The 23543-nt window shown below is 43.6% G+C and overlaps 1 protein-coding gene across 1 annotated transcript in view; it reads right to left on the minus strand.

Moving 5' to 3' along the window:
- Adamtsl3 (ADAMTS like 3) overlaps positions 1–23543 on the minus strand; it is a 191076-nt gene that overhangs the window by 82192 nt on the left and 85341 nt on the right. The window contains exons 9-13 of the mRNA XM_059269120.1: positions 23108–23246; positions 21907–21957; positions 20724–20928; positions 11107–11254; positions 9271–9355 (exon numbers count right to left, since the gene is read on the minus strand). Of these exons, the coding sequence (XP_059125103.1) occupies positions 9271–9355; positions 11107–11254; positions 20724–20928; positions 21907–21957; positions 23108–23246 (628 nt within the window). The remainder of the gene's footprint in view (positions 1–9270; positions 9356–11106; positions 11255–20723; positions 20929–21906; positions 21958–23107; positions 23247–23543) is intronic.

The following is a 23543-nucleotide window of genomic DNA, read 5'->3' on the forward strand; positions in this document are numbered from 1 at the left end:
GAGAAGCTGCTGCTGAGGTGCCAAGATGCACTTCCCACCATTAATGTTCCAAAGCTACTAGGACTCTGAACAGTGTGCTTTCCAAAGCTTCCCAAATCCTGTATGCAGTGACTCCTGAGACACTTGAGTGACTCACTCCTCTGGGAGCTCACAGCAGTGCTGGGGTGTGGCTTACTCTGTCCTTTGAGGATTAACGTCTCAGTCTGATAACCCCCAAGCTTCCATTTACCTGGAAGTCTCTTTTCAGAATTCACCAACTCCACTTCAGACTAGCTGGTGCTGAAACTATTTTCTGCTGCGAAATATGGAAACTCGGTTTCACTTAAGGAGCTGTCTCTGAAGAGAACTCTTGTCCCTGCCTCCAATGCCGCTGCTGCAGACATGAGTGTCTCTTCTCTCAAAACTCATTGATAGTGCCCTTTAAACAGGTAAGACTCATGTATACACTATGTCCCACGACACGGATGATTAAAACTGCCACTTTTAGGGTCACAGGAAGAGGGAAGTTAGGTAAGCCAATATTGAAGAGAATCGAGACAGCAACATGAAACAGAAAGTGCTTACAAAAATAAAATAAAGAAAAACACATCTTGAAAAAGTGAATTGTGTTCCAGGAAGATGTGATAAAAAGCTTAAAGCTTTAGGCAGCATAGTAGCTTCCACACATAACCCCATGCTGGAACCCTTGGAATATGCGATTATACCACAGTCTGCAGCAAGAAGGACCCAAGTGAGGTTACTAAGGTGATAAATTTAGAGATTATTCAGTATTATCACGGTGGACACAGTCTCACCACACGGGCCTTCAGAGAGAGGCTTCTCAGGTAGAAGTCAGAGGGGTGGCAGGGTTAGAGGTGAGGGGGCCTGTCTTAAGGCCTGAGCAGCATTCAGTTCTTGCTGCTGGCTCAAAGGTGGAAGCCGCCACATGTCACAGAATGAAAATGGTCTCTTCACCTTGAGGACAATCTTCCAATAGGCAATGAAGAGCTAGGGGTTTCCACTCTACAACCTTACGGTAGGACGAAAAAAAGAAAAAGAAGAAGAAATAGAACAGAAGAAAACTTTCATGAACCCCAGAAAGATCTAGACTCAAACATCTCTGACTGGGTTTGGCAAGATGGCTCCGTGGGAAAAGGCACTTGCTGCAAAGCCTGATGACCTGAGTTCAATCCCTGGGATCCATGGGGTGGAAAGAGAATCAACTGCAAGTTGTCCTCTGACCTCCACACTCATGCTGGGCACATGTGCACGCCCACAAAATAATAAAATGACAAACCTTAAGCCTTTAATGTCTATCAATATTATTGGCACACAAGTCGTATCTGGATTTGTTTTAGAGAAGTACTCTAATTTTAATTATATGGAAAATATCCAAATAAGCAAATATCTAAAACACTGGACGAATCGCTGCCAATAAAGGGAGATAAGGCAGTCTGGTATAAAAGTAAAATAAAAGGGTAAAGAAGGAAGGTATAAATATCAGGGGGAAATTGAGCAGAGGCTGGGCATGGTGTTGCACACCTATAATACCGGCATTTGGGAGGTGGAGGCAAGAGATGGTGCGTTTGAAGCCAGCCTGGGCTTTATAATCTGCCCGTTGACACTTTGTCTCAGCAAACAAACAAAACAATTGTTCTCCAGTCAAAGAACAAACCTAATAGACAAGGTATCATGGTTTTAAATTTATCTGGTAGTTACAAAACATAAAATTTAACTGAAAACTTTGGGGGAAAAAAGAATTCAATATATAATTAACAAATATATCATGTGTAAATATGAAACATAGATATGTAACATAAAATGGCCAATTTCTCCAGAATTCAGCTAACACAATGTGCATCTTACATATATTATTTAAATAATTGTTATATTACCTCCTTAATTTTATAAGTGAGAAAAGCCAACCCTTAGAAATATAAGAACATTTCCATAATTCTATGAGCGTATAAATGAAAATTTTATGCAAAATACGCTGGTCTGATGTAACTAAAGCTGTGAAATGCTGGGTAAAAGCCCAGTAAGATGGTATGGCAGGTAAAGATGCTCACTGCCAAGGCTAACTTGAGCTGAGTCAATTCCTAGGTCCCACACTGCGGAAGGAGAGAACCGACTCATGGAAGTTGTCTTCTGAGCTCCACACACATGTGCTGTGGCACATATAGGTGTGGTGATATTGTGTTCCCCAAAATATTGTGTACCCTAATAAACTTATCTGGGGTCAGAGAACAGGACAGCCACTAGATATAGAGGCCAGAAAATGGTGGCACACATGCCTTTAATCCTAGCATTCCAGAGGCAGAGATCCATCTGGATCTCTGTGAGTTTAAAGTCACACTGGAAACATCCAGGTATGGGACACACACCTTTAACCCCAGAAAGTGATGGCAGAAAGCAGAAAGGTATATAAGGCGTGAGGACCAGGAACTAGGGGTTTAGCTTTTAGGCTTTTGAGCAGCACAGTTTAGCTGAGATTCATTCCGGATGAGGACACAGAGACTTCCAGTCTGAGGAAACAGGATCAGCTGAGGAATTAGTGAGGTGAGGAAGCTGTGGCTTGTTCTGCTTCTCTGATCTTCTAGTGTCCACCCCAATACCTGGCTCTGGGTTTGTTTTTATTAATAAGAACTTTTAAGATTTGTGCTACATATAGGCCCATGCACACACACCAATAAATAAGTAAAATTTAATTTCTTTAAATTTGAAATGTTGGGTAGCTTCTGACCCCAATGATCTGAACAAATTGAAAGGATAGCCTCCACCCTGGAGCACGAGACTCAGAACTGCAAAGACTGTTGCTTTCCCCAGAACTGGACTATTTTGGACCTAAATCTCTAAGGTTATTAGAGTTGGGGGCCAAAAAGACACAAAACAACCCTAAAGTTTTATAGAAGACTAAGAACAGCCATGAACATCTTCAAGAGAAAAAGCAATTATAGATTAGGTGTTTAACCTGATAGAAAAAAATAGAATTAAAAAGTTAAAATTGGCAACTGGAGAGATGATTAAATAGTTAAAAGCATTTGTTGCTCTACAAAAATAAATTTACCGCCATGTGGCAGTAGTGCACACCTTTAATCCCAGCACTCAGGAGACAGAGCCAGGTGGATCTCTGTGAGTTTGAGGCCAGCATGGTCTACAGAGCAAGATCCAGGACAGTCACCAAAACTACACAGAGAAACCCTGTCTCAAAAAAACCAATAAATAAATAAATAAATAAAAATAAAATAACTCACAGGGCGGTGGTGGCACACACCTTTAATCCCAGTACTCAGGAGGCAGAGCCAGGTGGGTCTCTGTGAGTTCGAGGCCAGCCTGGGCTACCAAGTGAGTTCCAGGAAAGGCGCAAAGCTACACAGGAAACCCTGTCTTAAAAAAACCAAAAAAATAAAATAAATAAATAAATAAATAAATAAATAAAATAACTCAAATAATATGGTACTAGCAATGAAATATTAACTCACTAATGACATTTAAACATCAAAGTGGGGGTATTTGGGATTATTCAACTGCGCTCAGACAATTAATTTTTAAAGAGAAATTAAATTATGCTAATTTTTATAAACCATATGGTAATGTAAAACCCTCCATGAACCAAAGATCAGTACAAAAAATATTAAATGGGGAAAGATATTTTCTCCAGAGATACTTTTTCAGTGTTAACCAAGAAAGAGAGAGAAGGCAGCTTTAGTGTGGCTGGCGGGGAGGGAGGTGGACACGGAGTTTCTGAAAGGCCACTTGATGGCAGAAAGGCCTTCAACAAGCCTGTCTTTTCATCCAGAAATCTCACCCCAGCAGGGATAGCCTCACTGGAGAACTAGAAACTTGTTACCTGAGATTTGCTGGAGTTTGGTCTATCACAGTAAATTAACTAGAAGCAAGTCACAAACAACTAGAGACCCTTACAATGTACAACAGTAAGGATTACACTGTTTTCCTGGTTAGTACCCTTCAACTGCTATTGCCTCCAGGTAAAGTCCAAGCTCTTTACTGAACCTGTGCTACCACCAATATCTGCTCCAGTCAGCCATTTACTGACCTCCTCGATCCTGCACACCTTTGTCTATACACAGAGATTCCCAATATCCAGAAAACATGGGCCAGCCACCAGACACACATCCATGACCTCACATATCTGCCACGCAGTGTTTCTGACACCTTTAGGACATCAGGATCACCAAATCATCCTTCCCAGGAAGCCATCCCTGACACCTAACAATTCCTAATGTTGTCTTATGACACTGTGGCGGTTTGAATGTAATTGGCCCCCGTAAGCTCATAGGGAGTGGCACTATTAGGAGGTGTGGCTTTATTGGAGTAGGTATGGCCTTGTTGGAGGGAGTGTGTTACTGTGGGGGTGGGCTCTGAGTTCTCATATTTACTCAAGCCATGTCAAGGGCTTCACACCATTTCCTGTTGTCTTCCTATCAAGATGTAGCCAGCACCATGTCTGCCTGTATGCCGCCATGCTCCCCACCATGATGATAACGGACTGAACCTCTAAAACTGTAAATGAGCAACCCCAATTAAAGTTTTCCTTTCTAAGAGTTTCCGTGGTCATAGTGTCTCTTCACAGCAGTAGAAACTCCAACTAATATAAACACCAATATACCATGATACAGTGTGATCTCAGAATCCCACAGTATAACTTTGGATGGAAGAAACCTGAATCCCTGTCAACTGGCAGGAAACTGAAGCTCCTTCTCTAGTACAGACTGGGCCTCCTTACCCAAAATGCCTGGCACCAAAAGTTCCTTAGATTTTGAATATTTTTAAGTTTCAGAATATTTGCATACACACAGGTCTGAAAACAAATTCACTGGTTTCCTAGGTATCGTATGCATGAAACCAGAAGGTATTATGTAGTTTTAAGTGTATCTGAATTTTGCCTACAGCCTATCATAGGCCATTGGGTAACCTGTTGGTGCTTATACATTCTCAGAGTTTGGGTTATGTTGTAATTTGTACACATGGACTAGAGATGCCCAGCTGCTATGACAGTCCATCAAATCTCTCTCTGTCCATCACTGACTAACTCTGAACCGGGCCAGTCTTTAGTCTTTCCACACCCTGGCTTACACGGCCCCCAAATGAAGACAATCCTAACACCTAGGACACTGCAGATTAAATGACTATAATCCCCACAAGCACACTTAGAATACGATCTTCCACCAAAGAAGCCCTCTGCGTTAGCTGTGGTTAGAAGAGCAGATTCCTGAAACACAGCCTGAGTCGGTTTTAGCAAATACAATTCTCACTCACAGCAAAGACAAAATAGCAGTGAAGAAAGCATGCAGATGTCTCAGTCCCAGGTCTTTGGTTTTCATATACGAAAAACGGGAGCCAGGCTAGCAAAACCACTGAAATGTGGGGAATCCCGTAGAAGTGTGGGAGGCTCCGGGGAGGAACTAAAAAAGTTCGACGACACAAATGAAAATGCAATAGCTGTATTGACCGAGGACACGTTCCACAGCCGACAGCCAGGAAGGTCAGGACAGAAGTTCCCTTGGCTTCATTCCAGAAACTCTAATTTTTTAAAATTTTCCTAATTAAAACAAAGTTTGCCTTTTGAACACCCACTCTCTATGTAAATTCAGAGCTCGGCCTTGGTAAACCACAGTGGTGGGAGTGTTTATCTTTTCCTGGCTGGCTTGGCAGGCTTTCCTCGAGGGATGTGGAATACAGCTGGGACCATCCTCTCGTTTATTGTCAACAAGCGAGCAGCCCAGACCACAGAGGACAGTTGTCAGAAAAGCGGGGAGCTGGAAGCTGAAACATGTTGCCATTTTGTTTGGAAATGAAGGCAGTGAACAGAATCAGAAGTGGCAGGGAACTAAAACCTTCACAGTAGCCAGCCGAGAGCAGGCCAGCAAATGCCAGGCAATGAGGAAATACAGGACTACTGCATAGAGACCTCGGAGCGGGAGAGGGCAGGGGTGGGACAGAGGCCAGGCAACAGGTGCAGGCAGCTCGGGGTTCCACAAAGCGAGGAGAACATGGAGTCCCTTCAGGAGCAAAGAGCACACCAGCTTTGATTTGTGGTTGAGGGAAGAGGAACCCTTATGTAAGTCAGGTGGCGCTGGCAGAAATGCAGGCTTGGAACAGACCTGGGAGGAACCCACTCTAGCCATGGTGTAGCCATTAGTGCTGTCTACTAATTCATTCCAACAAACAGTGTTTGCTGAACTTTAAAGGGATCTGAGGGACTCCCTGTCCCATTAGTTCCCAATTTTTATTCACAGGCTGCCCTTTGTCTTCTACTGCTGTGATAACACACTGGGATCAAATGAAACTTGGGGAGGAAAGGGTTTTAATTCCCATGTCCCCATCGGAGTCTATCACGGAGGGACAAAGTAGGAACCCAAGTAGGGCAGGAACTTGGAGGCAGAAACGGAAGCAGAGACCATGAAGGAATGCTGCTTACTGGCTTCCTTTTCAGAGCTTGCCCAGCTTGTGTTTTTATACAACCCAGGACCACCCTGAAGGATTAGCAGCCCCCCTCCAGTGGGCTGGGCCCTCCCACATCGATTATTAATCAAGAAAATGTCTCACGAGCTTTGCGACACACCAATCTGATGGGGGCATTTTCTCAATTGATGACTCTAACTTGTGTCCAGTTGACCAAAAGCTAACCAGCACTTACCCCTCGGAGGAGCCCAGAATTTTTGTTCAAAACGCAAGTGATGCCAAGTAGGGCAGCACTTGGAAAGAAGAGGTTCATCAGTTCAAGGCCAGCAGAAGCAACAAGACACTCCTGACTGAATTCATAGACAAAATGTGGACTAGAAATGACCAGAGTCTGGGGCTGGGTAGGTAACAGGGACTGTTCAATAGGCACAGAGTTCCTGCTAAGAACGATGAAAACACTCTGGGCAGGGCAGGCAGCAGCATGGATGTTCTTGGTGATGCTGAACTGTATGCTTTCAAATGGTCAAAGTTCCAAGCCTTGTGTTTGAATGAAAAACCATGGGAAGAGGCAAAATGCATTACTGTTTCAAAAGGAAAAAAAATGGTGATACACCACTTCCAATATGCCTGGCCCAGAGATTATTACAACTTTTGTTTGTTTGTTTTTAGATTTTTGAAAAAGGGTCTCACACCATAGCTCAAAATGGCCTTGGAACTCACTACGCAGCTCGGGCTGGCCTCAAACTTAATCCTCTGGCTTCAGCTTCCTGAGTGCTGCGATTAGAGATGTGAGCCACCAGGCCCCGCTCCATTACACCTTAAAAAATAGCCCAAAGGAGCTTGATGGAAGTGATCTGAGGACCACATTTTAAACTTATCAGTTTTTTAAAAGCTTGTTTCCCTTTTAGAGAGAGACACACTGAAGTGCGCCAAAGTGCTCAGATACGATGCACTGTGGCCAGTGTGGAGGAGCAGGTGCAGTAGTGATGGTGTAGAGAAAGCAGTGTGGCCTTGAGGAGCTCACTGTGGACACGTGGGGCTTCTTTGTTCACTGTGACACCCTTCTGTGTAGGGTTGAAATTCTCTATAACAAAAACACTTTCAAAAAAGATTCAACTGGAGTGTAGGTCTGACCACAAGGGAAGACTGAGAAAGGGGTAAAGGGCAGTGCCAGTCTGCTGTATGTAGGTCAGTGTGGCTGAGGATCCCATGCAAGCACTCTGCTCTCTTTGACGCTGTAACTGGTTGGGGGGGGGGGCATTCACCTGCAGCATCCACAGTTCCATCTGTGGTGGTAGTCAGGCCCACCTGTGGGGACTCATCGGGCCAAGATTAAGCTGAAGTAAGCCAGTGCACTTGGCTGGCATCACCAAAGGGAGCTAAGTAATCTGCACTCCTTTGGGGCTCCCTGCTGGGCTGGATCATGCTCCTGAGGCACAGTGACAAATGGGAGTGTCCAGACAAGAAGAACAGGTTGGTAAGGGACTGAAGACAACAGCATGTGAAAAATGCTGAGATGATAAGAACGATGGGCTTAGAGAAGACAAGTTCTTAGGACCTGTGACAGGTTTCTCTCAAGTTAGCAAAGCAAGGGATATAGCACTGGGACGTGTGTTTCAGAAAGTGGATGTTAGGAGGAGCTATAGTTTGGATCAAGAGGAGAACGTTACTTGTTCAAGTGTGGTAGTGCCGATGGAGCTAGAAGCAGCCTTGAGCTACAAGGAAGCACTTGTGTTGTTAAACTGCACTAAGCTGTGTCTCAATGGAGTGACCTCCAGCCACTGCTGAAGGTGCGGAATGGTTATACAGAAGAGGCCCAGAGTGCTATGGAATGGGAGACAGGCTCTGGTACTATGAGAATTGGAGCTGAGAACCACCATTATGAACTGTGGGCCATGTGCAAGGCTTTGCCTCTCTACTCAATTCTCTTTGTTTGTAAAAGCAGCAGGTTGGAGTTGACATCTCGGGGAAACAAGCCAGATGGCTGTTGAGATCCCCTTTCCTGTCCCATCTGTGAATTGCTCTCTTTGCCGCTAGCCTGTCAGCACTCCAGACTCAACTGCCCACTGTGGGATCAGCTGTCCTGTCCAATTACTCCAGTCCGTCACGGGTGCTGCTGTTCTGATGGGCTTCTTGGTGATACATCTCAGAGTCTCTTTGCCGCCTTCTTCTCTCTGGGTCTCTCTCTCTCTGCTTCAAGAATGTTTCTGTGATTTGCTCTTGATTCTGCAAGTCTGTTGACACCATTATAAGCTGGCCCCATCACATAGCATGCAGACAGTAGCTGCTGATTTCTGAATCAGAATGGACCCTGGAGAGTCAGGCCCAACATGCCCCCTTTCTACAAAGGAAAATGAGCCACCAGCACTGAACAGTGAGGTCACATGGTTCATAGTGGTGGTTCATAGCTCTAGTACCACACTCTTTCTGTTCCTCCATGTCCCACCAGCCCTGGGACTTCTTCTCAGGCCACCCTGGTGTGTTTCAACATCATTAATTTTACAGAGATTGGCCATGACTTAAGCTCAGGATGACTGGTTTATTTGTACAATACTAGGATGGTCTTTGGTTAAACTACATGTGTGCACATCCAAGAACTATCCCCACTTGTCCCTGCAAGAGAACAAGGGTCTGCTTTGAGTTAGAGAACACAATCTTTTCCGTGCTTCTCACACATACTGCCAAAGCAGGACTGCTGAATTGTGAAATAAAGAGAATTCCTAGCCAGCTCAGGCTCTCTGGAGTCCGTAAATCCAGGTCGTTGGGATACTAAATGTATCGTTGAGCTCCAATGAGCACAAAAATGACATACATCATGTAAACTGGCTGTGCCCCGATTATGTCCATAAAAGGCCCTGGACTCACTTAGGTTCTTCTGTGGCTGTTCTGGTCTCTTCTAGTTCTTGTGCTTGTTTCAGCCAAGGTAATTTAGCTTCCACTGGACTTTTTTCTGAGAGAGAAAAAAGAAAGTAAACAATGAATTTTATTACTATCCATCATTAAGGACTTTGATACATGCTTGTTATTGACTGGAGAGTTCATTAACACAGGGTTATACTTTCCAAATGCACAGTACATTTGCTTCTGGAATGAATAAAATTCCTGCTATTTTTTTAATTAACACATTACAGAATGCAACCAAAACGATCCCCGTTATAATGAATGCAGTTGAACATCCAAAAGTTAAACATCCAAATGCCTTACATAACTCAACACCCCTTTCTGCTCTTTTTATATTGAAGCTCTTATTCCAACAATATCAGAGTCTTCCTTTTGCCACAAATTCTTCTGGTCTCTTGAATTAATAAATTAATAGAGGAAAGCAAATATCAAGAGGCCAGTGAAGTGGAAAGATGAGATTCTGTGTGTGGCTTATTCAAATTCCACTGTTACCATGGGAGATGAAAACCATCTACATGGGCAAGTAAGGGACAGTTGCTATGCCCTTCTGTCCTTTGAGGCTTCCATGACAGGAGGAGACAGCTAATCCATTTGTGAAGTGAAGAATTTGGAGACACTTCAGGGAGACTAGAGACACCGAGAAAAAGTCTGTGGAAGTCCTGTTGATGACAGAGGTAATAAGCAAAAGCTTCAAGATGGGAACCTACAATGACTGTGTGCCTGCATGGCAGCTACTGCTCTTTCCACACGATGGGCTCAGTCAGACACATGTAGACTGATGAACTGTGGGGCTATCTGTATAAACAAGGAACCGAGAATTCCTGAGAAAGAATTTTACCATTCTGTCTGAAGTACTAAGGAAAAGTCTTTACAAAGAGGTGAGAACAATCTTTTCCCATTTCCTTTTTATCACATCTGTCTGTCTATCTACCCATCTATCTATTCACGTGTGTGTGTGTGTGTGTGTGTGTGTGTGTGTGTGTGTGTGTGTGTATGCACATGTTAGCACTGATGTATAGGGCAGAGGACAGTTTTTTTTTTTTAGAAGTCATGGTTCTCTGGTTCTACCACATGCGTTCCAAGGATCAAAGCAGGTTGTCAGGGTTGGCAGGTACCTTTACCTGCTGAGCCAGTTCTCTAGTTATCTTTTTCTATGTCAAGAAGACACCTGTCATAAGAATAGGCACAGGGAAATAATTATGGGGTGGGGAGCAAATATCTGAGAGGTGATCAAGACTTGCTAGTCATAAATGTCTGCTTATCCACATGGACCAAATGAGAAATCCTAAAGGCACTCACAGAGTGGCAACTTAGTCTTCATTCACCCCATGCACTGTGACACATGATAATGTCATCATGCCTCTATCAAGGGGCACTGCAGTAGAGAGGCACCCACACATTTCAAGAGCAAAGAAGGATGAAAAGAGCTATTCTGGGCATAAGAGCAGCTGACTCCTCCCTCCTTTATTGATCTCCTTTTCTTCTTCACCCTCTCCTTTTCCTTCTCCTCCTCATCTTTCTTTCTCTTGATGGTGGGAAGTACACAAGGAAATACTTTATGTCCACCATGAAATGTGAGCCCAAACCTAGACAAATGAGAACCACCCTGTGTGAACTACATTAACAGCAATCCAGTTGTCCCTCCAGATCATAAATCACATATGTCCAACTTCCTTAGCCAGATCCCTTGCAAACCGTCAACAAAACCATCCTCATAAGAAAATAAATGGGAATGGAAATTTCCCAGTAGGGAACGAGAGCTGGAAAACCCTATTTGGTTACAACACACTTCATGCTTACCCTTAGGCTTATAGCATGGGATGGGGATGACACACTCCTCTTTGATGTGCAGCTTCATCTGTGGGTTGCAGCCCCCGACATGCTGCCCACGATGGTTGATACACAGAACCACTCGGTAGCGCAACCCTTGGCCACAAGTCACTGTGCACTTTGAGAAAAGGTAGGAGAAGCCAGTGAGTAGCTTTAGCTGGATAAGGCATACAAAGTCATCATTTTTAACATACAGAGGGGGAACTATGCATCTACGTGACCATTAAACACAAAGACCTCCACGTAAGATGTTGAGTGAAGGAGATGGAGGTTGATTTTCTGGGATGCTTATGTTTCAGGGACCTCCCTTACACAGCCCCCTTCTAATTTTCTTTGTTTTAATTTTATTTTATGTGTATGGATACTTTTCTGCATGTGCCTGGTGCCTGTGGAGGCCAGATGAGGGTGTCGGATCCCCTGGAAGGTTTTAAGCTGCCTTATGAGTGCTGGGAATCAAACCCTAGTCCACTGGAAGAGCAGCTGGTGCTCTTAACCACTGAGCCATATCTCCAGTCTCATATAATTTTCAATTCAAAGACATTTAAGATGAGCTTACAATGCAAGAAGGGCAAATGTTCTGAATTTCCTGTGCTCCAAATCAAATATGAATTCTCAACAATGAATAGAAGAAAACTAACTTCAACCAACCACTCCAGAGGATCAAATTGTCTGTTCTGTCTACAGTGATCTTGCAGAGTTATCATATAAAGAGACCATCAGGGGATTATTCAGCCACACAGTATGAGAAAACTACCATAAGGATGGGGAGAGAGCTCAGTCAGTAAAGTCCTTGAGCAAGTTGAGGACCAGAGTCTGAGTCCCCAGCACCCATGTAAATTGTTGGGCACGGCAGGGTGCACCTGTAATCCCTGGCAAACACAGGTGGATCCTTGAGACTTGCTGGCTACCCTTGCTGAGTAAGTGAGCTCCAGGTTCAGTGAGAGAACCTGTGTCACAAAGTATGTGCATGTGCACATAAGTATATGTGTGTGTATAATCTATGTTCCACATCTGAGTGAAAACATGTCATATTTGCCCTTCTGAGTCTTGCTTATGGTTAGAGACCCCAGCCCCTTAGGTCCTTGGTAGATAAGGTTTTAAGCAAGGCATGAAAACAAACCCCAAAGCCTGCCATCTGGAATCCAGTGCAGCTTGACTGGGGTCACCAGTTATACCAGTTTCATTCTTGTCTCTAGTACCTCTGGAATTCTTATCAAGCAGTCCAAGTCAAATAAGTCCATAAAACTGCTTACTTATTAACTAAGCCTGCTTCCCCGGGGTATAAAGGCCAAAGTTCGGGATACCCATGAGGGTGGAGAGCTTCTTTGTCTGATGGACTAAAATTCTGCTTTTTATTAGACCTTTCTTCTCCTGCCTCTCTCTGTCTCTGTCTCTGTCTCTGTCTGTCTCTGTCTCTGTCTGTCTCTGTCTCTCTCTCTCTCCCTCCCTCCCCTTCCTTTCCTCCTTCCCTCCATCCCACCCTCCATAAAATCTAATACTTCACTTAAACTTAATGCTTTGGGTCATGCGAATCTCACAGGAATTTTGAGGTTTCACAGAAAACTACCACACATCCCTTGCCTACCTTGCTTCCTTGCTTCTGTATGATCTGGTTGTTGTCACTGACCAGCCAGTACCTGAGTGACCCCTTACCTGTGGATTCATTTTCTATGCCTCCAGTTACTTGCAATTTACCACAGCTCAAACACATTAAAAGGAATCTTCCAGAAATACACAAAGCACATGTTTTAAATAACTTTTACTAAAGTATATTATTAAAATTGTTCCGTTTTATTATGGTTATTATTGTTACTCTCTTACTGTGTTTAACTTTTAAATGAGGCTTTATGATGATGGATAGGTGTGCACAGGATAAAACACAGTGAATTCTATTCCAAACACACAGGGTTTGGTGTTGTCCAATTCAGCCACCCACTGGGGTCTTGCAAGTACCCCTCCCCCCACAGAGGAGGAGGCCACAATCCTGAGACATTGTTATTCAAGTCCAAAGTTCTTCCCCAAGTTTCCCTCAGTTTTTTTCTTTTTCTTTTTCTTTTATTTTACAATACAATTCAGTTCTACATATCAGCCACAGATTCCCTTGTTCTCCCCCCTCCCGCCCCCCCTCCCCTTCCCCCCAGCCCACCTCCCATTCCCACCTCCTCCAGGGCAAAGCCCCCCCCCCCCAGGACTGAAATAAACCTGGTAGACTCAGTCCAGGCAGGTCCAGTCCCCTCCTCCTAGGCCGAGCCAAGCGTCCCTGCATAAGCCCCAGGTTTCAAACAGCCAACTCATGCAATGAGCACAGGACCTGGTGCCACTGCCTGGATGCCTCCCAAACAGATCAGGCCAATCAACTGTCTCACCCACTCAGAGGGCCTGATCCAGTTGGTGACCCCTCAGCCATTGGTTCATAGTTCATGTGTTTTCATTCGTTTGGCTATTTGTCCCTGTGCTTTATCCAACCTTGGTCTCAACAATTCTCGCTCATATAAACCCTCCTCTTTCTCGCTAATTGGACTCCCGGAGCTCCACCCGGGGCCTGGCTATGGATCTCTGCATCCAGATCAAGAGACAGTCCGAACTGATCTACTCTGGTGATAGGATGGCCAAACACCCTCATTGTCGTGCTAGAAACCCCACCCCTCAGTTTTTTAAAAGCTGTCATTTCTTTTCTTCCTCTAAATGAACACCCATTCACTCAGATACTCTGTATTACTGCTTCCCCCTTTAAGTGGTCACCTCCAATCTGTACACACTTTGAGTCCCTTGGACCTTGAACTGACCCCTGGGAAGATCCTGGAGAGTTCCTGAACACCTTCTGAGAGATGGGCACTGTCTTGAACACATAATCCACCTCACTGCCTCTCCTGCCTCCTTGTAGAAGAGGTGTTCCTCTCCCACTCAACAGATGGGCTCATCAGAGCCACTACCTGAGACCCTGTTCAAGTTCCCACAGTTCTTTAGAGACCAAGAATTCCTTCCCAGCACTCCCTGCTACCAACACCCCCCCACCCCCCCACCCCCCACCCCACCCCCCCCACCCCACCCACCTCACCCCCACCCCCGCCACTGCTCCAGGGCACGCAGGCATTCTCTTCTGAGTTTCCCTGGTGCTTTTCCCACGCATCTCTCTGGAGGACTTTCTCTGCATGCACTTCTCCATGAAGGCTGGGTATTATGTCACCCTTTTTTCTGTATTAAGGATCAAACACAGGACCCCCCACACACTAGGTAAGTGGTCTACCACTGAGCTACATCCCTAGTTCATCCTGCCATTCATGAAAGCACCCAACAAATTCTGTAGTGAAGTGTGTGACTAGACCTTAGACCTCATTTCTAGAAAACTGATTCATTCTCTCTTGAATTTATCAATTTGAAATATATATGTATGTATATGATATTGAAAAACTCTTTATATCATACACTATAAAACCAATAACAAATGATTGCTGACTCCATATCTCATCCTAGCAGTGAATACATGCACAACTTTTTGAGTCCCATTTCACTTACCAGAAAGGCTAATTTTTAAATGAAAACCTACTTTTTATGTATAATATTTTTACCATAATTTAAAATAGAGTTATATTGTTTTGATTGGACACTGGAGTGGAATTTAATAACAACCAAATTCAAGAGAACATTGACATTTAGAACTCTCTGGCCAAAGGAAACAGAAATGACTTTATTTACTAGGTGCATTTTCTTGGAGAATGGTAGAACAGTATGATCGATAAGAGACTTTAAAACAGAAAAATACATTATTTTAGGATAGAGCTTTGTAAGAGAGTAGCTTGAAAGTGAATTCAAGAGGAGAATTACATAAATCAAATAATCAAGGAGCTCATTCTTGCTGTTTACAGAAGACAGAAGGGACAGAAATGATCATGACATTTAGAGTCCCCTGGACGTAGTTTTTAAAATGCCATAACAGTTTTATTTTAAGATGTCATCATTCACCACACATAGGAAATGATACTTTTTGCTATTAAGCTTACCATACAAGTGCATATGTCAACCTAAATACAGGGGAAAGAGTAAGTCATTTTCCAAACTTCTTTTAGGGGGAATCTGGATGCAAGCAGAGTTGATACCTCTGTCCTAAAAGCACAGACCAAGTTCTCCTGGCTGACACTCAGCATGGATATCCAACGCTGACCAAGTGGCTTTCCACCCAGCCCACACACATGTCTTTCAATCCCACTGCAAGTGCAACCTCCTTCCTGGAGCACTCCTGGACCCTTCAAGTGGGGTGAATCTCATCACCTTGTGGCCCCAAAGTACCACATGCAGAAGCCACACCATGCACGGCCAACCACAGAGGTCCACTGTATGAAAATTGTCTGCATGTATGTCTGGTGCAACTAAATTCTAACCTTTGGGAGTTGGAGGCTAGCATTCTCTTTTTCCGGCATGCCAATTGACACACCACACAGATGAATACCTACATAATGTGAGCATAATATAGCTCCATGCAAAAGAGCTATAGAAACTTAAATCTATTACACCCTCGTCTCTAGAAAATTAAGAGACTAAGATTAAACATATTGCATTGCTTAACTTTGACTAAGCTGCTGTGGGATAATGTTCTGGTACACTATAAAGATTTGCCACTCTATTGGTTTAATAAAATGCTGATTGGCCAGTAGCCAGGCAGGAAGTATAGGTGGGGCAACCAGACTAGGGGAATTCTGGGAAAAGGAGAGGCAGAGACAGAGTCACCAGCCAGATGCAGAGAAATTAAGATGAGAATGCTGGACTGAGAAAAGGTACCAAGCCACATGGCTAAACACAGACAAGAATTATGGGTTAATTTAAGCCTAAGAACTAGTTAGTTACAAGCCTGAGCAATAGGCCAAACAGTTTATAATTAATATAAGCCTCTGTGTGTTTATTTGGGACTGAATGGCTGCAGGACCAGGCAGGACAGAAACTTCCATCTACACTAATCTAACAGCATTTTATTTGCTCTAGAAGGCAATCTCCCCTCTCTCTAGACAGTTGATCTGACATGAGGTCTTGTCAAACCTCTGGGATATTTTCCCTCTTCTCTTCTTCTTCCTGTTTTCTAAGAGGCCACTTGCCTCTCAAGGCCTTTCCTGATGGTTGGCTGTCTTCTTCAATGATTTCAAACACAATTTCTTTCAAAAAGGTGCCCAGTTTCTTAAGTGCTAGATCAGGACACATTTCCAACGTCATGTCAGGGTTCCACCTGTACCTTCCAGTTCCTAGAAACATGCTCTCTCCTTAATCTACAGACATCCGAACCATCTTGTGTATGTGTGTTTGTGTGTGTGTGTGTGTGTGTGTGTATTATAATTAACTTAATTTCACATATCAGCCACGGATTCCCCGATCCTCCATCCTCCCACCTCCCAGCCCTCCCCCTCAATCCACCCTCCATTCCCACCTCTTCCTAGGCAAGGTCTCCCCTGGGGAGTCAGCCCAGCCTGGTAGACTCAGCTGAGGCAGGTCCAGTCCCCTCCTCCCTACACCAAGGTTGAGCAAAGGGTCCCAGCATAGGCCCCAGTCATCCAGTGTCCGATGGAAGTGGATGCAAAGATCCACAGTCTAGCCCCAGGTGGAGCTCCAAGAGCCCAATCGGCAAGAGAGAGGAGGGATTGTATGAGCGAGAGATATTGAGACCATGATTGAAAAAAGCACAGGGACAAACAGCCAAACTAGTGGAAATGCATGAGCTGTGAACCAATGGCTGAGGAGCCTCCATAGAACTGGACCGGGCCCTCTGGATAAGTGGGACAGTTGATTAGCTTGAACTGTTTAGGAGGTGCCCAGGCAGTGGAGCCAGGACCTGTCCATTTTGTCTTTTTAAAAAATACTTATTTTTGTCAGTACTTGGAGAATCTCATACATTTTAGCTGGAGCATAGTCACTCTCTCCCACCAACTCCTGCCAGATCCACCCTCCCCATTCTATACCCACCCAACTCTGTGTCTTCATTATTTTTTTAAAAAATCCACCAAGTGCAATTAGTGCTGCCCATATTCTTGGGTGTGTGACCATACTCTGGAGCATGTTCAACCAACCATAGCCACAACTTTAAAGAAAACTAACACTCCATGACCACCTCCCTACTCCATGCTAGGATTTTGTCTGGTTTGAGCTTACAAAGATCTTCATCCATGCTGCCACACTGCTGGGAGTTCATATGTACACCTGCCCCATTGTATCTTTTTGTTTGTTTGTTTGTTTGTTTGGCTGATTTGTTTTTGAGACAGGGTTTCTCTTTGCAGGCCTGGCTATCCTGGGACTCACTCTGTAGACCAGGCTAGCCTCTAACTCAGAGATCCAGATCCACCTACCTCTGCCTCCTGAGTGCTAGGATTAAAGGCATGTGCCACCAACGCCTAGCTAGCCCTCTTGTGTTTAATGACTTATTATACCTGTAGATCCGTGGATCTCTCTATAATCTTTAGGGAAGCTTCTTTTTATAGTATATGATGATTAACACAGATATCCACAACTGGTCAAGGCACAGAGAAAAAGTGGCTATGGAGTGTTCAGCCCTAAAAGAGATGTCTATAGCACACCCCTCCCCACAAGGCTCAGGGATCACTGTGGAAGAAGGGGCCAAAAGACTTCAAGAGCCACAGGTGGTGGATGACCACAAAACAGTGTTCTCCAGCACAACTATGCTCTTTTCCAACTTCTAGGTGCTCTATTTCATACTTGCATTTTTTTGACAGTATCTTCTTGGCCATCAGCTCCAGCTGTGTTCTCTCTAAGCTCTTGCTTGCTCAGAATCTACTATCTTCAAGGAAGCTTAAGCCTTACAATGGCAGCAATGACTTCCTCCCAGATAACTTTGGCATTTACACCTTCCACATGTACTACAGTCCATAATAGTAATAATCCTTACCTGAACTGATGCCCATGACCACTTTCCAATTGTCCTATCTTCTAGAGTTCTTTGGATATAGGGATTTGTGTTCACATACATTATTTATTTGCATATTTGCTTATTTTATGTGTGTGATATGTATGTGTGCATGCACATTTGCATGTGTGATGGTTCACGTGTGTGCATGTGCATGTGTATTTAGAGGCAGGAAGTTGATGTGGAATATTGTCCTTGATCATATTCTATTTCATTTACTGAGGCAGGTTCTCTCAATGAACCCAGAGCTCACTGATTCTGGCTAATCTAGCTATCTATCTTGCCTCAGGATCCCCTCTCTCTCTTTCCCAAGTCCTGAGGTTGTAGGTGGTCATCAGGATAAAATGAGTTTCAGGGAATCTGAATTCTGGGCCTCATGATTGCATAGGGTAGTGATTTGAAAGAAAATGGCCCCCTTAGGTTCAAAGGGAGTGGCACTATTAGAAGATGTGACCTAGTTGGAGGAAGTGGTCACTGGGGGCAGGTTTTGAAGTCTCAGATGCTCAAGCTATGGCCAGTGTCACTGTCACTTCCTGCTGCCTGCAGATCCAGATATAGAACTCTTCAGCTACCTCTCTAGCACCATGTTTGCCTGCATGCCTCCATGCTTTCCACCATGGTGATAATGGATTAAAGCCAGCCCCAATTAAATGGTTTCCTTTGTAAGAGTTGCTGTGGTCATGATGTCTCTTCACAGCAATAGAACCACTAAGACAGAAGTTAGTATCAGGGATTTGGGCATTGCTATGAGAGGCCTAAGCATGCTTTTGTTCGTAGGAATGTGGACTTTGGGACTTTGGATTAGAAAAGCAGTTTAATGCTTTAAGTGGGGGCTAATGGGCCATGTAGGAGCATGGAAGACAGTGGTGCTAAAGCTGATTTGAACTGTGGGGACCTGGATCAAGAGGTTTCAGAGGAGAAGAATACTAACATGTGGCCTGAAGATTGTCCTTTTGATATTTTGGTGAATTTTTTTTTTTTTAACTCTTGTGTGAAAAAGTCCACCTGAGGCTAAATTGAATAGTTTTGCATTAGTTGCATTAGCAGAAGAAATCTCAAAACAGCCTAGTATTGACTCTGTTGTGTCGTTACTAGTGTTCACTCTTATGAAGATCTGTAATGAAAAGGAGCAAGCCAAGAAAGGAAAAATACAAAATGTACAATTCAAAGAGAAAAGGAGCACCAGGAGTAGAACAGAGCTACATCCTGTGTTCAAGGAGATAAACAGATTAAATAAAAGCCTGACGTTAAATGCAATAAAAGAAGTGGTAACTTGGGACAAAATCCCAACCAACTAAGCTTCCAATTTGTGAAAAGGAATTAAAGAAAAGCTTATAGCGGGATGTGGTGCTGTACACTTTTAATCCCAGCACTAGGAAGGCAGAGGCTGGGGGATCTCTTGAGTTTGAGGTCAGTTTGGTTTACAGAATGAGTTCCAAGACAGCCAAGTTTAGGCAGTGAAGAAAACCATCAACAACAGAAAGCTGGTGAAGATGTAATTGTATGAGGGGGGCCATAGTCCATCCCCAGTAAGCAGCAGGACTTGGCGGCCAGCCCCTTGGTTCTGACTTTAGAGTCAAAGATAAAAGAAAGGGATTCTGGAATCTCCCTTTGTGACTAAGGAAAGTTGCTGAGGCCAGGCATGTGTCAGGGGTGTCCCTGAATGGAGGCCTAAAGAGGCCATTGTGTGAAGCTGTGAAAGCGAAGCTTGGGTTGTCTTGGAGACCCCAAAATGTTAGAGGTGCCAGAACAGTGGGATACCTGCCAAGGAGAGCTGCTAACAGGGACTGGAACCAGCCCAAGAGAAAGAAGTGTGCTGCAGTCAACAAAGCTGAAAGGAGTTGGAGATCTGAAGAGAATTTTGACATCAGACATGGAGATGCAGAGTTTGGAGCTTGCCCAGCTGGTTTTTGGTCTTGCTTTGGTCCAATATTTCCTCACTATGTACCCTTTCCTCTCTTTTGGAACAGTAATGCATATCCTGTGCCATTATATGTTGGAAGTACGTGATCTGCTATTTATTTTGATTTTATAGGAAATTACAGTTGAGAGATTTCATGAGTCTCAGAAGAGACTTTGAACTTTGGACTTTTAAATGTTGAGACTGTGATAGAGAATGGGGACTTCTGAAGTTGGACTTAATACATTTTTGTATTATGATGTGCCTACAAGCCTATGGGGGCCAGGGAGTGGAATGTAGTGGTTTGAAAGAAAATGGTCCCTATAGACCCATAGGGAGTGGCACTATTAGGAGGTGTGGCTTGTTGGAGGAAGTGGTCACTGGGGGCAGGCTTTGAGATCTCATATGCTTAAGCCACACCCAGTGTCACTGTCACTTCCTACTGCTTACAAATCCAGATGTAGAACTCTCAGCTACCTCTCCAGCACCATGTCTGCCTGCATGCTTCCATGCTTCCCACCATGATGATAATGGTCTAAACCTCTGACATGTAAGCCAGCCCCAATGAAATGTTTTCCTATATAAGAGTTGCCATGGTCATGATGTCTCTTCACAACAATAAACCCCTAACTAAGACACATGGCAAATATTTTATCCACTGAACCGTTTCCTTAGCCTCTTATATACAACTTTTCTAAATCATGATATCCAGTAAAGTTTCAGACACATAACAAATAGTCATTAAAACCTCACATTTAATAAAAGTGTCATGTTGTCAAATCTCACCTGAGACCACTCCATGGCAACCCACTTGGGGCAATCAAACAGGTTGCAAGTTTGCATCACCTTGGGCTTGGGTGCATACATGCACTTCCATTCTTCTACTTGGAGTATCTCTGCGTGCATAGATTCCTCTACACACACGAAACTCCGTCTCTGAATCCCTCCTCCACAGGACACCGAACATGCAGTCCAAGGATTATGTTCCCAGCTCAAAAGCAAACAAAGAACATTACATTATTTATTTGATGTATGCTTGTTTGTTTCAAGTATGCAAGGGCTTTCAAAAAGGGTGACATCATGGCTCTATTGAAAGAATACAAGACTCAAGTCTCCTAGGACTTTAATCTTATCTACAGTTACAAGGAACTCACCTTCTCTGAACATGAGTTTTCTATAGGATGGGAGAAATATACCCATCTCAGCTAGCCTTCAAAGGGCCATTATGAAGATTGAATTAATTAGACTATAGAGTGTGAAAGGGTCTTTAAATTGTTTCTAAATTATAAAGTACTAATGGACCATATTACTGAGAATCATAGACTGTCAAAATCAAAAGAACCACACTATTTGGTCATGGTGTCGCATATCCGTAGTTCTAACACTTGGAAGGTAAAGGCAGGAAGATCAAGAATTTGAGGCAACTTCAGCTACACAGAGAATCCGAGGCCAGCCTGGACCACATGAAATCCTGTTTCAACAAAACAGCAAGAAAGAAAGGAAGGAAACAAGCAAGGAGTGGAGGGAAGGGATACTAGTCATCCAGCTATCCAAGAGGATTCAAGTGTCTGAGCAATGGTCAGTGATTCTCAACCTGTAGGTGATCAAATGACCCTTTCACAGGGGTCAGATATCAGATATCCTGCATATCAGATATTTACATGATGATGCATAACAGCAAAACTACAGTTGTGAAGTAGCAACGAAATTAATACATGAGGACTATATTAAAGTATTGAAGGTTGAGAACCACTGCTCTAATTTTTTTTTATATCTGTTCAAGATAAGCTTGATGTCCCTGGCAGTGGGCAATAACACTCTACATACAACTTTTCCAAGGCAGTTCATTTCATCTAATTCTTAGATACCTCTTTCTTATCACTAAGCCTGTTGTCTTTTAATAGGGACAATAAGTATTCCTTCAAAACACTTAGAATTCATTATAAAAGGAAGGGAATGTTTAACTCACCGAGGGAGAGGCTGAAAATGGTCATAGGGCATGATCTCTTTAAATCCATCACTGCAAAGGAAATCAGAGTGGAAATAACTTTCTAAATTCACCACATGTGGTCATTCACTAATACAGGTTCATTGAGAAAATATTATTTCCAATTCAATGAACATTAACATTTGTTAATTGACTAGCTTGTATTTGATATCCCACAAGACAGAAATCTTTAAAATTAAAAACCCGAAAATGCCATGTGGCTCATTGGCCACTCAACCAAAATTCAGACAGCATCTCTTCAGGTTTTAAGAGAAACACTCATGCAGGCCATCTCCAGTTGAATATAAAAAGAACTAATGGCATATTAATCAAAGGAAAAAAAAAACCTCTTCATCTAGATAAGTCTATTATTTCATTTTAAACATCACTATATTAATGTAATGTATTAATGCTAAGAACACACTGTTGTGTTGGCCAAGTCTTCAGAGAACCACTCTGCTTCCAGACTCTGTCCTTTGAGAGGTCTCTGTTAATAGTGATGTCCAAGCAGGATTACAGAAAATGGGCATTATAGTACAGGAAATGCGAGCCACGGGCAAGGCTGCTTTTCCCACTTGCACACTGTGGCCTTGGCTAGCTGGACGGAAGCTGGAGGATCCAGGAGATTGATATTGGGCTGATATTTTAAGATACTGTAGGAAAGCCAGGAAACTTGCCCAGACAATCCAAGTCAGCAGGTACTAAATTATGCAGTAGGATAATTTCTGCATAGCCTCTCTGCTTTGGCATGAAAACTGCTTGTTTCCTTGCACAATGCATTATTTATACGGAGTTAAATGTGAACACTTAAAAAGCCAAGATGTAATGGGTGACCCAGTTTAAAGCCTAAAATAGTGAGTGGGGGATATTTGTGACTGACAGATGGACTACGTATGGAATTCTGGCATAGCCATATACATATGGATCTTTGACGTATGTATTTGCAAGAATTTCTCAAAAGGCTTCATTGTAAAGATCTTAGGGATACATAATCCCATGACAAGAGAGAGCTAGCTCGAGGAACCAGATCAGCAAATGTGTCTTAGTTCCCATGACCTGTGGTTATAAATGTGATCTGTCACTGGGACACAATCAAAAGTCATGAACAGGAAGTGTGAAGGAACCACTGTGTCCCAATTGGAGTTGAATTGTTTCTTTGAAAAGTGTGGGCAATTATACTAACCTCGATGGGCAAGGATCCATGCTGCATTCCTTCAGCTTTGGTTTGGGCTTCACATTTTCTGGGTAGTAATGGCAATAGTGGTCAGGCACCACCCTTTTCAAACGGATGTCCATGCACTCAGCAGAGTTGAGCTGATAACCTAAAGGTGTATGAGAGGAAGGGATGAAAGCCGTATCAGCTGTGCATCTGCTTGGCAAGGGTGCAGGCCACATGCTGGTCTTCCTCTCTAGGAAACCTAGCTCAGTGGTCTCTATGGTATTCAGCTCTGTGACAAACAGAAGCACAGGTGAGAATGACCACACATGGGTCCCAGGCTCTTCGTGGTAATTAATCCAGAGGCACTGCAACTGAAGCCCAGGATGTGGGTACTTTCTGTCCAAGAGGCTCAGATTCCTCTGAAACAACTAAAACCTGCTGCCAAACACACATGCTTAAA

This window comes from Peromyscus eremicus, chromosome 1 (genome assembly GCF_949786415.1).
Source record: "Peromyscus eremicus chromosome 1, PerEre_H2_v1, whole genome shotgun sequence".
Taxonomy (NCBI): Eukaryota; Metazoa; Chordata; class Mammalia; order Rodentia; family Cricetidae; genus Peromyscus; species Peromyscus eremicus.